Here is a 14,442-nt window from a genome sequence, read left to right on the forward strand (position 1 = left end):
TTGCTATTAAAATGGATACTGAGCTGAAAATGTGTTGCTGGAACAGTGCAGCAGGTCAGGCAGCATCCAGGGAACAGGAGAATCAACGTTTCGGGCATAAGCCCTTCTTCAGGAATGAGGCTCTCATTCCTGAAGAAGGGCTTATGGCTGAAACATTGATTCTCCTGTTCCCTGGATGCTGCCTGACCTGCTGCGCTGTTCCAGCAACACATTTTCAGCTCTGATCTCTAGCATCTGCAGACCTCACTTTCTCCTATTAAAATGGATAGTCTCATATTTATCCAAATTATATTGAATCTGCCATGTATTTGACCAATTACTTATCTTGTCCTAATTAGACTGAAGCTTCTCTACATCCTCATCATAGCATACCCTCCCACCCAACTTTATGTAATCTGCAAACTTGAATGCATGACACACAGCATCCTCATTTAAGTCATTGATATATATTGTGAATAGCTGCATTACCCTATTGTTCAATGCCTGCTATTCAGAAAAAGATATTTAATCCGACATTTCATTTCCTATGTGCCATCAGTTCTCAAACTAGTTCAGTAAACAAACTTCTAAAACTATGAGCTTTTTTTGCAAGCTCTTACGTAGGAACATACTGGAAGTATTCTGAAAGTCAAAGTAAACCATATCCATTGGCTCCCTCCAGTAATGTCCTCAAAAAACTTCAGAAGATTTATCAAGCACGACTTTCCCTTTATAATCCATGTTGACTCTTTTTGATCTTGTCACGATCTTCCAAGTGCTCTGCTATTATATTTTTTATAATGGATAATAGCATTTTTTCCAGTAGCGACATAAAGCTAATTGGTTGACAATTCATTGTTGTCTCTCTAACACCCTTCTGAACTAGTGGGATGATATTAACCTGCCTCCAATCCATAGGAACTGCTCCATAGTCTGTAAAATTTTGGAAGATGACCAGTAGCAGATCAGTTATCAATAAGGCCACTTTCTTAAGTATTCTAGGATGAAGGTTCTCAGACCTTGGAGATTTATCTGCTTTTAATTCCATTTGTTGCCCCAGCACTATTCCGCTACTAATGTTAATTTTCTTCCATTTCTCCTTCTCATAGGTCCTAAATTGCCCAATAATTTTCTGATATTATTAGTATCTTCCTTTGTCTAAAGTATGTAGTCAATTGGTCTGTTATCTCTTTATTTCCCATTGTAAAAAAATCCTGGTTCAAACCATAGGAGTCCTATATTCTTTTTTATTTTTTTTTCTTCACGTACCTACAGAAACTTATACTATCAGTTTGTATGTTCTCCACAAGATTTATCTTAAGCTCTATTTCCCCCTCTTTCTTTTATCTCCCTTTTCTGGAATCCAAACCGTTTCCAATCCTCAAGTCAGTTGCTTTTTTTGGCCAATTTGTATATTTCTTTCTTGGATGTAATACTATCCCTAACTTCCCTTATTAGCCATACTCTGACCATGGTTCCTAAGTGTATTTTTACGTCGGATGACCATTCAGCTTGCCAGACACCTTGATGTACCGATGCCTTTCTCTGGGTGCTTCCAGTGGTTTGTAGGAACACAAAGTGGCTGACTTACTTGGAAAGTGTTTTTGATTTATTAATTCAAAAGTTATTGTTTACAGCAACTGCTGAAGGAAACATTACTGGTTTTCATTAGATTTAAATAACATTTTTGATAGAGAGAACAGGCAGCTTCTGGGCTGGGAGAAAATCTGATCACTTCTATCTGTCTATACATTGTTTCTAGCTTCAAGCTGCCTTGAGAACCAATCAGACAGTTGTTGGAAAGTAGAAGATAACAGTCAGGTGTCCACAGATCAATCCATTCCTTGTTGCTGATCATAGCATTATCAAGTACGCACCCTTAGTTGCAATCTGAATTTCATTTATAACTTGTTCAATTTTTTTTGCAACGCCTGCCACAGGTATCTGATTACATGCTTTCAAAACTGCAGCCATTCTTTCATATTCTAGTTTTTAAAATAGCTCTATCTCATTTCAGCACCCAGTTTTTACAAGAAACTGTAAAAACAACTTATATTTGGTTAGGTCCTGTATGGTTGTTTTTTATTAACCTAGCCAGAATGTTTCCTGATTTGGAGATGCTGGTGTTGGACTGGGGTGTACAAAGTTAAAAATCACACAACACCAGGTTATAGTCCAACAGGTTTAATCGGAAGCACACTAGCTTTCGGAGCAACATTCCTTCATCAGGTGATAGTGGAGGGCTCGAGCGTAACACAGAATTTATAGCAAAAAATTGCAGTGTAATGTAACTGAAATTATACATTGAAAAATTGATTGTCTGTTAAGCCTTTCATCTGTTAGAATACAGTGATAGTTTCACTTCTTTCATGTGTAAATCACAAAACCTTCTTTTTAAAAGTTGCATTTTCGGGTTAGCTGTTAACAATGGTGATGGCTAGACAATATGTTGAAGGTAAAAACAATGACTGCAGATGCGGGAAACCAGATTCTGGATTAATGGTGCTGGAAGAGCACAGCAGTTTAGGCAGCATCCGAGGAACTTCAGCAAAATTGACGTTTCGGGCAAAAGCCCTTCATCAGGAATAAAGGCAGAGAGCCTGAAGCGTGGAGAGATAAGCTAGAGGAGGGTGGGGATGGGGAGAAAGTAGCATAGAGTACAATGGGTGAGTGGGGGGGGAGATGAAGGTGATAGGTCAGGGAGGAGAGGGTGGAGTGGATAGGTGGAAAAGGAGCTGGGCAGGTTGGACAAGTCCGGACAAGACAAGGGGACAGTGTTGAGCTGGAGGTTAGAAACTAGGATGAGGTGGGGGAAGGGGAAATGAAAGGAGTGATGAGGAAACTGGTGAAATCGACATTGATTCCATTTAGTTGGAGGGTCCCAAGGCGGAAGATGAGGTGTTCTTCTTCCAGGCGTTGGGGGCTAGGATTTGGCAGTAGAGGAGGCTTGGGACTTGCCTGTCCTTGGCGGAGTGGGAGAGGGAGTTGAAATCTTCAGCCACAGGACAGTGGGGTTGTCTAGTGTGTGTGTCCCAGAGATGTTCTTTCAAACCTTTACTCGTAATATCATGATCACACCTACTCCAGAGACTGTATCCGCCCCCACTCTCTACTCCAACTCAACACCAGGTCCGAATCCCAAGCCTTGTCTTGTTTTTACCATCCTCCCAGACCTCCCCCTCACTGAGGATGAATGATAAGTCTTCTGTAAAGATTTCACCTTCATCCCACTACGCTCCCAGATCAACTAATTCCACACGTGTCGCGACATTTAAATTTTCTTCTGCCGCCTCTGTCTCCGTGCTTACTTTTTCCATCAGGACTCCCACCTGTCCTCCAAGGTCCCTTTCACCCATCTCCAACGTACTCCATCCACTTGGACACCCTGTGTTGGTCTGTTACCTGCCTTCAATCTCCAACTGCCGCCGTGACATAGACTGACTCAACCTGTCCACCCCTCTAATCCACTCTATTCTCTAACCCTCACTACGTGCAGCCCTCCACTCCCTCCGGACAATCCCCAGTGGACCAGTGGACAAAGGGGGCGCAGTGTCGGTTTTTCATGATAACTTGTACACCGCTGAAGCCAGGCGCCAACTCATGGACACCTCCTCCTTCTACCCCATCGACCACGACCTCACCTCCCATCACCAAACTATCATCTCACAGACCATGCACAACTTTATCACCTCTGGGGATCTCCCATCCACAGACTCCAACCTCATAGTCTGGGAACCCCGCACCACGTGGTTCTACCTCTTACCCAAAATTCACAAACCTGACTGCCCCAGTCGACCCACCGTCTCCACCTGCTCCTGCCCCATCAAACGTATCTCCTCATACCTTGACAACGTCCTGTTCCCCTTGCTACAGGATATCCCCACATACATTTTGGACACCACCCACAGTCTCCACCTCCTCCACGACGTTCGTTTCCCCAGCCCCCAATGCCTCATCTTCACCATTGACATCCAGTCTCTGTACATGTCCATCCACCGTGACAAAGGCCTCTCAGCCCTCCGTTTCTTCCTCTCCAGCCGACACAACCAGTACCCTTCAACTGGCACACTCATTTGATTAGCTGAACTGGCCCTCACCCTCAATAATTTCTCCTTTGAATCTTCCCACTTCCTCCAGACCAATGGGCTAGCCATGGGCACTCCCATGGGCCTCAGCTATGCCTGCCTCTTCGTTGGATATGTGGAACAGTTTACATTCTGTAGTTATACTGGCATCATTCCCCACCTTTTCCTCCACTACATTGATGACTGTGTCGGGGCTGCCTCATGCTCCCACGAGGCAGTTGAACAGTTCATCAGTTTCACAAACACCTTCCACCCTGACCTGAGGTTCACCTGGACTATCTCAAACACTTCCCTCCCCTTCCAGGACCCCTCCATCTCTATTTCCGGCAACTGACTCAACACTGACATCTAGTTCAAACCCACCGACATCCACAGCTACCTGATCTTTACCCCCTTCCACTGCCCTCCCCACCCCGTAAAAACACTATCCCTTACTACCAAATCTTTCGCCTCTGTTCCCAAGAAGAGCAATTCCATGCCAGAACATCTCAGCTAGCCTTCTACTTCAACGACGGCAATGTCCCCTTCTCATGTGGTCAACAATGCCCTCCAGTGCATCTTCTCCAATTCTTGTACCTCCACCCTTGAACCCCACAGCTCCAACCACAATAAGGATAGAACTCCCTGGTCCTTATCTTTCCATTCCACAATCTCTGGGTACAATCCATCATCATATACCATTTTCGCCACATACAGTCAGACCCTACCACCAGAGATTTATTTCCCTCCCCACCCGTTTCAGCATTGCACAGAGACTATTTTCTCCGCGATTCACTCGTTAGGTCTACGCCCCCACAAACCCACCCTCCACTCTTGGGAACTTCCCTTGCCACCGAAAGAGGTGTAAAATCTTCGCCCCTCACCTCCGTCCAGGGCCCCAAAGGATCCTTCCACAACCGACATAGATTCATATAGAACTCTGAGCGCAAAAGCTGCATGAATTTATGTAAAACTCTGTTATTTCACTTTTTAGATTGTAATCAATCTAACCATCAGGTCATATACAGAGAACACAGGGGGCTAACACCTTCAACATATTGTCTAGCTATCACTATTGTTAACAGCTAACCCGAGAATGCAACTTTAAAAAAAATGTTTTGTGATTTACACATGAAAGAAGTGAAACTATCACTGTATTCTAACAGATGAAAGGCTTAACAGACCATCAATTTTTCAATGTATAATTTCAGTTACATCACACTGCAAATTTTTGCTATAAATTCTGTGTTATGATCGAGCCCTCCACAATCACCTGATGAAGGAGCGACGCTCCGAAAGCTAGTGTGCTTCCAATTAAACCTGTTGGACTATAACCTGGTGTTGTGTGATTTTTAACTTAATAATGTTTCCTAGTAGAGAAGCCAAAGCTCTCAATGAATGCACTTTTTTTTACGGTGGACTTTAGGGTTCTGCAGTCATAGTGAGCACGCTGTAGTTCACGATGTTTGGAGGTTTAGAATGAATTATTGCTTGAGAAAGATCACTTTGATGGTATCTTTGAGGCTTTCATGTTCATTTTCTGGCTTCATTGCTTCTGTTGTATCCATTATTCTGGGATTAGATTAGATTCCCTACAGTGTGGAAACAGGCCCTTTGGCTCCACACCGACCCTCCAAATAGTAATCCATCCAGACCCATTTCCCTCCAACTAATGCACCTAACACTATGGGCAATTTAGAATGACCAACTCACCCGACCGGCACATCTTTGGACTGTGGGAGGAAACCGGAGCACCGCGCAGACACGGGGAGAATGTGCAAACTCCACACAGACAGTCGCCCGAGGCTAGAATCAAATCCGGGTCCCTGGCACTGAGGCAGCAGTGCTAACCACTGAGCCACCATGGCGCCCAGATTAGTTTGTTGGAAATGGTAGGTTGGATAGGGTCAATCTAAAAGTGCCATTGACAACAATAGTTTTGTCGACAACTTATGATTTAAACCATTGAACAAAACTGTCCTTTCTTTACTTTTTGCATAACCAAAACAATACTTCACAGATATATTTTATGCTGTCCTTTATGTAGACATTCAGTTCTCTCAGAACCAATTTAAAGTGATGCTTGGCTCGCATTTCTTTTCTCAGCTAGTAATATTTAATGTCAGAATTTTGTTTTGTAGTGTCTTTTCCCTCCCCACCTGAGATTCTTCTTCAAATGTAAGGGAGGTAAATCTTTCAATCTCAATTGAAATCCTCAAAAACGTTCTCTTTTCAATAAAAGTATCAGCTTCCTCCTGCAGTTTGCACAATAAGCATGGAGCCCTCTGGCTTCCAGCTGCTTTTCCCAACCAAGTTCTGGCAGATTAACTGTGTCTGTGAATTTCAGGGATACCTTAGAATTTCTTTTCTCAAATTCCATCTCCATGACAATATGAATCACGTGGGCCTTGTATCCAGGTAGGAATGTTTATTAGCTCTACATTAGAATCCATTTCTATTCTATTTTTGTATCAAATGAATAGCTTAAAGCACATTTGCTTATAATGTGAAATTATGAACATATTCCTTGGACTTTTTAGACTATCACTCTATTATGAACACAGATGTTGTTGCCATAATTTCAAAGTGTGATCACTTTACACCTTCCTCTAAGCAAAGCAATCTGGGTCTTTCTTCAATCTTTCAAGAGTGTTGTTAAACATACTTCAAAACAGATCAGATGATCCCCTTCACTTTATCCTAACTTCAAGAGACAGTTCCAAAGCATAACAATTATATACATGCCATATTTCTAACATTTGTGAAAGACAAAGTATCTATGTTCCAAATTATATTTAGCTAATGAGGAAAGATTTCTGCATGGAGAATAATTAGCCTTAAATTTAATTGGTGCCTGCAGAACAATTACTTGAATAGGAGAGTTCAACATTCTTGTTGACTAGGCATATCACTGACTGGTGTAGTTCATGTAACAACTTATTAGCATATTACAACAACAATTACTACTTTTATAGCACGTTGTCTCTGTGAAGATGTTATTTTATGCTTCACAAAAGCTTATGCAAACACAAATTTACACCCTGCCAAAGAAGAGAAATTAAAATAGGTGCGTAGTGCTTGGTTAAAGAAAGATTTTAAAGAGGACTGATGTTGTGCAGTAATTTAGAGAGGGAATTCCAGACTGCTGAAGGTACCATTGCCAATATTGATGTGAATACAGAAGGGCGTCCACAAAGGTCAAAGATCCTTAAAACATTATTCTTAAATGATCATGGGGCTGGAGAACTTTAGTGAGTTGGCTGTGCATTTTGGATTAGGAAAGGAACAACATATATTGACAATTTCCATAAAGTTCTCATTTGTCACTGGTGTAACTGTATAGAATATAAAGTGTAAAAGCAAGGAATTAATGCTATACCTCTACAAATCATTAGTCAGACTATATTTGGAGTATTGTGTTCAGTTATTGCCACCTTATTTAAGGAAAGATGTTAAAACCCTGGAGAGTGCAACAGAAATTTACAGGAATGATACCAGGAATGAGGGATTTTAAGTACACAAAAAGATTAGAGAAATTAGGCTTGTACTCTTGGAGCAGGGAGGATTAGCAGGTGACCGTATTGACGTGTTCAAAATACTCTGCTTCTACTAGTTAGTATGTCAGTAACGAAGGATCACAATCTCAAGACTGTCAGCAAGAGAGCTAGGAGTGAGATAAGGAGAAACTTCTTTAATCAAAGACTTGTTAAGATTTGGAATGTTATGTCTGGGGAGAGTGGTGGAGGCGATTCCATACTTTGTTTTAAGAGAGAACTGGATATAGGTTTGAAGGTGATTAACCTGCAGGGCTATGGAGGTAGGGCTGGATAGTGGGACTGGCTGGGTAGCTCTTTCAGGAGCTGATACAGACATTATGGATCAGATGGCCTCATTCTACACTGCAAAATCCTATGACTGTATGATTCTAAAAAGGGTGATCTTCTTCATTTCTATGTGTTTTATAGTAATGCTCATTAAGGGGAAATTTGTGCAAAATGCACCAGGTTATAATTATCTTTGATCTTTATGCCAGCATTGTAAGACTTTTCCTTCAACAGGTAAAGAGAAATATTTAACAATTTACCTGGTTAGAATGTAGGTAAGTCCTGTTTACAACTAAATGAGATACAAATTGATGAACATGTGATTTACTTTAGTGATGAAAAACACAGCTACTCCTAACTCTTTCTGTTATGGGCACCAACAAGACTCATCCTTGAAGAATTAGTTATAATGAAAATTCTGCGTTTTTCAGGTGGCAAGAGTATATTGTGGAGCAAGAACATTTGTTTTTCAGAAGACATAATGAGCTTAACATTTGCCAGGTGAACAGGTCTTCAATAATACCAAGCAGAGAAAGTGAGAACTGCAGATGCTGGAATATCAGAGTCAAGAGTGTGGTGCTGGAAACAACACAGCAGGAGAGACAGCACCCAAGGAGCAGGAGAATCCACGTTTTGGGCATAAGCCCTTCATCAGGAATGATGAAGGGCTTATGCCCGAAACATCGATTCACCTGCTCCTTGGGTGCTGTCTCTCCTGCTGTGTTTTCCCAGCGCCACACTCTCAACCTCAATAATACCAATCCCGTCTCTACAAAATAGGACCTCAAGCTTCGGTGTCTTATAATGGTGCCCTGGAGGTTCAGTAGGACAAAGATACAACTAGGTAAAAACAATGACTGCAGATGCTGGAAACCAGATTCTGGATCAATGGTGCTGGAAGAGCTCAGCATTTCAGGCAGCATCCGAGGAGCTCCTCGTATGCTGCCTGAACTGCTGTGCTCTTCCAGCACCATTGATCCAAAGATACAACTAGCTAAGAAAGTGTAAAGTGTACATACTTAGGCAGTCAAGCTGCCAGAATGTTTGATCAACTCTTCGCCAATATGCAACCTTTAGACTGGTTGGAATTGGCTTTCTTTGATATTTTGTAAACTCTTTGATCTTGATTTCCACTGTTCTCTGTCAATAACTGCTGTTAACTTTAGTTTGGCTAATTTTCTGTCAGGCCGATATCTCTGTCCGTGGGTTAGTTTGACCACAATTCAAAATTGTCTCTGTTAGGTTTTGAGGTTGCTGGGGTATTCTTTAGATTAGAGTTAAATTAAAGCACAGTTGGAGCTGATGTAGCATGGGTGACTTCCTCACCTGAGAAAGTTATTTGGTCAGCTTTGTCTTTGACCACATCACTATCAATGTTTCCGTGTATCTGACCACAACATGTAAAAATGCCTCAGTTTAGATTACAATTATAACTTTGCCAATGCATGTGAGCTTTTGGCTAATTAAATTCCAGGCTAAAGCTAACACATTATTCCAAACGTTTTTAAATTCAACACTGACTGAAATCAAACATCTGTCCAATTTTATAAATATTGCCATTTTTTGGGATTTTCGTTTAGCAGGTTTTATAGATTTTTAAAAAATCAACAAAGCTGAATTCCAGCAAAAATAAAGTCATTAATCGCACAGTTATTAGTAAAAGCAAGATAATAAAAAGCCAATGTTCTTATATTCTTAAACATGCAACGTTTCACAGTCTGTTCAGGTGCAAACAGTTGCTGCTGGAACTAGTGAGAGAAAATATGGTGGGAAAGCAGATCAAGGTCTTCATCACATCAGGTTCCATCTGCATTGGTGTAATCTCAGAACATCATGGGCACTGCCACTCTCCAGCTGTTCACAGCTGCTTCAGGATCCCAACTAAAAAATGCTGCCAAGATCCCATTGCTCAAGTTTTTTTTCACATACCAGTGAGCTAAGTTGAATGAAAATCAACCAGCCATAAATGACATTTAAACTAACTCCCAGTGTCACCAGTTATGTGTTGCACAGGTAGAAATCATTTTTTGCATTTAACAATTAAAGAGATACAGTTTAAAGTTTAATAATGTGGCGATTTGAAGGGAAATAGCTGTAGGGGTGTCTAAAAGGTGTTTCAAGCTCTTTAAAGCCACAAAAATTATTTTAAACATCCACAATTTTTGCAGAGACTGTATGGGACATATTGCAGAGGAGTTGTTTTAGTGGGACATGAACACAAAGGAATGAGCATCTGAGGTGAATGGGGCGGCTTGAGCAGAAAAGCTCAATATTACTGAAGAGTGCTCAAACTGACAGCATGAAATATAGAGACCAGAATAACAACTTCTGCTCAAAACATGGTGTGGTTGCTGAACACACCCTACTGGGGTGAGAACTGAACCACATTTAGCTTCAAACTTCAAGATTATGCTACAGATGAATTAAATGTACTAAACAAGCTTCTTTTCTGCAGCTCACCAACTCTGGGCAACCATAGGTTAACCCAATCAGCAGAAACAGAGGTGCAAGTGCATCGAGAATATGAAGTGGGATAGGCAGCCCAAACTTAGATTAGATTAGATTACTTACAGTGTAGAAACAGGCCCTTCGGCCCAAAAAGTCCACACCGACCCGCCGAAGCGTAACCCACCCAGACCCATTCCCCTACATTTACCCCTTCACCTAACACTACGGGCAATTTAGCATGGCCAATTCACTTAACCTGCACATCTTTGGACTGTGGGAGGAAACCGGAGCACCCGGAGAAAACCCACGCAGACACGGGGAGAATGTGCAAACCACACAGTCAGTCGTCTGAGGCGGGAATTGAACCTGGGTCTCTGGCGCTGTGAGGCAGCAGTGCTAATCATTGTGCCACCGTGCTGCCCATAAACCACCATTATTCTTATAGAAAATAGGTCTGCATTTATGCAGCATTTTTCACAAGTACTGGATATCTCAAAGTGATTTATAGTCAGCAAAGTACTTGTTAAGAATTTATTTATTCTTTCACAGGATTTGGACATTACTGATAAGGCCAGCCTTTGTGGCTCAATCCTCATTGCCTTCTACCCACCTGAGTAGTTTGCAGAGCCACTTCTGCACAAGTTGAGAGCTAACCAAATTGCTGTGGGTCTGGAGTCATGTCTAAGGATGGCAGGGATGTTCATGGGCCAGACGGACTTTCACAATAGCCAATGATAGTTTCATGGTCTTTGTTATCAGGAATAGCTTTCAGTTCCAAATGTTTTATGAACTAAATTTAAATGAGACTTGAATCTGTTTCCCTAAAGCATTAACCTGGACCTCCTGATTACCCATCTAGTGACATTATTACTCCTCAATCATTTCTTCCTATTGTACTATTTGAAGTGAAATTACTGCCTGGAATGTAATATCTGTTCAGTTGCTCTCACAAAATTAACATTTTATTGACTTTTCTGGGGTATCTTTCCCTTCAGTGGCTTGACTTTCATGTTAGTTTTGCAACGACTTGTTTTAAAACATCAAATTCTTCAAACTATTTAGACTTGGAATTTGTCCTTTATTGGACAGGATTTTTTGTTTCTGAAGCATGTGTGTAGTAGGTCATTTCATTCTATCACACATAGTGATATTGAATTTCTTTATATTTGCAACTGTAAGGAATATAATGGATACTAGTGTTAACTTCAAGAGATCAATCTACTTTGACAATCTCAGATTGTGTAAAAAACATGATGAGATTACAACTTTCATTTGAATATCAGAAAAGCAATCCATGATTAAATCACGCTCATGTATGCAACCATTTTGATCTAACACCATAAAGCTTATGCAATACAATGATTAAGGCATATTTTCCTGTTCAAAGAGCCACATAAGGACATGCACCATTATAAGTTGTTCTGATTTATAAGTGGGTTTTACTTTCATAATCTGAAACTGAACAACTCTTTCTGTATTTTTTCTCACATATCCAGTTTTTACTGGTAATGTACTAACTGGTCTCAAATGACAATCTATAGTGTCATGTCATGAGGTGGAAGACCCAAGTCATGCTGCAGGTTGAACTACATATTGTTGCACAGAGGTCTACCTTGTGGGGGGAAGAAACACAAAGAACTGCAGAAATGTAAATCAAAACCAGAATTTGCTGGAGACACTCAGCAAGTCTAGCAGTATCTGAGAAGAGAAAGCAAAGTTAACAGTTCAGGTCTAGTGACCCTGTTTTAGAACTGAATGAATTTATTGTCAAAGTGTGTGTTTGTAGATGGTCATTTCGCTCTATCACATATTGTGTTGAAATTCCATTCTGATTGCAACTGTAAGAAATATAATGGATACTGGTTCAGTCCCAAAGAGGGGTCACTGGACCCAAAAGAAAAAGCCTGCTTTGTCTCCAGAGATACTGCCAGCCCTCCTCAGTTTCACCTGCAATTTCTGCTTTGTTTCCCTTTTTAATATATATTAAGAGAGTAGAGTTGGCACTTACAGACAGTCAACAGCAACTTAAATATGGAGCAGCATTATCCAATAAGTTACGTATTCCCTGGCCTGTATCCCTGCATTTGATGGTTTCTTTCCATTTTTTGGAATTCCTTCCATCAATTTCTTTCTGCTTCTAACTATTAAACAGTCATTATTACCCACCTCTTGGCCAGGCTTTTGGGATCTCCCTATGATACACTGACAAACATTTTCCTGTGTTTAGGTTGCGAAATAAATGCCAGTTGTTGTTGCATTGGGTGAGAGAAGCCATTGGTCTGCCTCATCTATCTTTCCAAATGACCACTCCATTTACAAATGTGCCAGCTGGTCGAATTGATTGTTTAAACACTATTACAAAGTGGTTTACACTGTGCTGAATGTACTTTACATCTAATTTGAAGCTGAAGTGATGCAACACTATCTGTTTGAAAATGCCCCACACCACCTCTGTATTGCATTTGGAAGTTAGATTGGAAAATATCATCAATACCTCCAAATCTACCTAAAAAATATTTACTATCGGTGCAAATAATAGTGTAATTGTGTCTTTCCAATTTCTGCCTGAACAAGAGTTTCTGCACAATCTCCATTTTATCGTTTTGGTTTTGCACTTTTCTCTATTTTACAGTGATTTTGATTTGTTCTTCCAATATAAGAAATATCACTTAATCAAATGTATGAACCACTTACCATTCATGTTTAATGCCAAAAGAGCAGTTGCACGATGAATAAAACCCATCTTGTCAATAGTTGTATTTCACAGCATTGCTTGTTCTTTCTTTATAGTTAATTTAAGGGCTAGAGGCAGAAGCGTTACTGTAGTGAAAGGGAAGTCAGAATGGTAAAATAAATGTTACATCTGGTGACATCATACATCTGTCGTTAACCACCAAACCACTCACCCACGTATTCTAATTTACATATTTTAAATGATATTTACCTCAAATACAAGCTTTCACATTATTAAGCATTTTATACCTTCATTCAATCTATGTCCATTATCTAAGCTTCAATTGCTCATATTTACAACGTCCACCAAACTTTCAGGAAAAAAAATCTTGTAAAAAGGATTGGTTCATGGCATAACTTATTCATCTGTACTCTGTCTTGTATACAACCAAATCAACTTCCCTGTGCAAGAACGAAAAACTGAATGGATTGATTTTAACTTTATCTATTCTGCCCATGGTATTGCTGGCCATTGCAAGTAATACTTTAAATTCAGGTACCTTCAACTGTTGAAATATTTCTATTATCCACTGATCATAAATAAAACCAAAATAGTAATCTGTGCTTATATTATGTTTTAAAATAAAACTAGCTAGCATTTTTTTAAAATTAAGGCACATGTATTATGAATATAGTTTGAGGACTGATGTGTACAGGATTATGAAAATTAGTCAATTGAAGTGCTGAGTAAATACCAGGGCCTAGCTTTTTAAAAATGTTACTGAAAGGATACCATGGGATATTTATTTTTCAAATCATTAGCTGGCAGTCACATGTTTTAAGCTCAGTAAACAGCCAAGGCTGATAGACTGTGGAACTGCTTGGACTTTCGGGAAGTCACATGTTTGTGTTTACTGTGGTCAGGATTTTGGCTCTTTGATATTGTTTAGAGTTCAGGTGTGCTTAGCTTGCAAAGGGATAAGTTAGCTAACTTAGCTTTTGCCATCTTTCTGAGAAACCATTCAGAGGGTTCTTGGTGAGAGCTGATAAACCGCAACAGATATTGTACCTGAAAGGTTTCTGGAAGACTTCCTCTTGACATTTCCTGAATGTTCTGCTTCTGAGAAGATCCCAGTGACAAATGTGTGTGTCAAGTGACATCCTGCTATATATGCAGGGATGCCAGACTGAAAGCCATCTGGAACATTTCATTCTTTTCTTTATTTTCTGAGAAGTAACAGTATTTGGCAGAAAATTTTTTTTTCAAACTGAATCTCTGCAGACAGTATTTCTTGAGAATTCTATGAGTGCACAACGAAAATGTTTGACAGTATGTGATATTTTCAGTAATGCTAAAGTTTCTTTACTTTTCCTTTAACTAATGTATATGTGTGTGTGTGCGTGCGCGCACTATTTAGAAAGGTAAATATTTATACTTCCATATATCACTAATC

The 14,442-nt window shown here is 40.2% G+C and overlaps 1 protein-coding gene across 1 annotated transcript in view; it reads right to left on the minus strand.

Annotated features, from left to right (window-relative positions):
* LOC122555098 overlaps positions 1-13,140 on the minus strand; it is an 85,787-nt gene extending 72,647 nt beyond the window's left edge. The window contains exon 1 of the mRNA XM_043700777.1: positions 13,010-13,140. Coding sequence (XP_043556712.1) covers positions 13,010-13,058 — 49 coding nt within the window. The 5' untranslated portion in view covers positions 13,059-13,140. The remainder of the gene's footprint in view (positions 1-13,009) is intronic.
* Between the last annotated feature and the right edge of the window lie 1,302 nt (positions 13,141-14,442).

This window comes from Chiloscyllium plagiosum, chromosome 12, assembly GCF_004010195.1.
Source record: "Chiloscyllium plagiosum isolate BGI_BamShark_2017 chromosome 12, ASM401019v2, whole genome shotgun sequence".
In the NCBI taxonomy this organism is placed as follows: Eukaryota; Metazoa; Chordata; class Chondrichthyes; order Orectolobiformes; family Hemiscylliidae; genus Chiloscyllium; species Chiloscyllium plagiosum.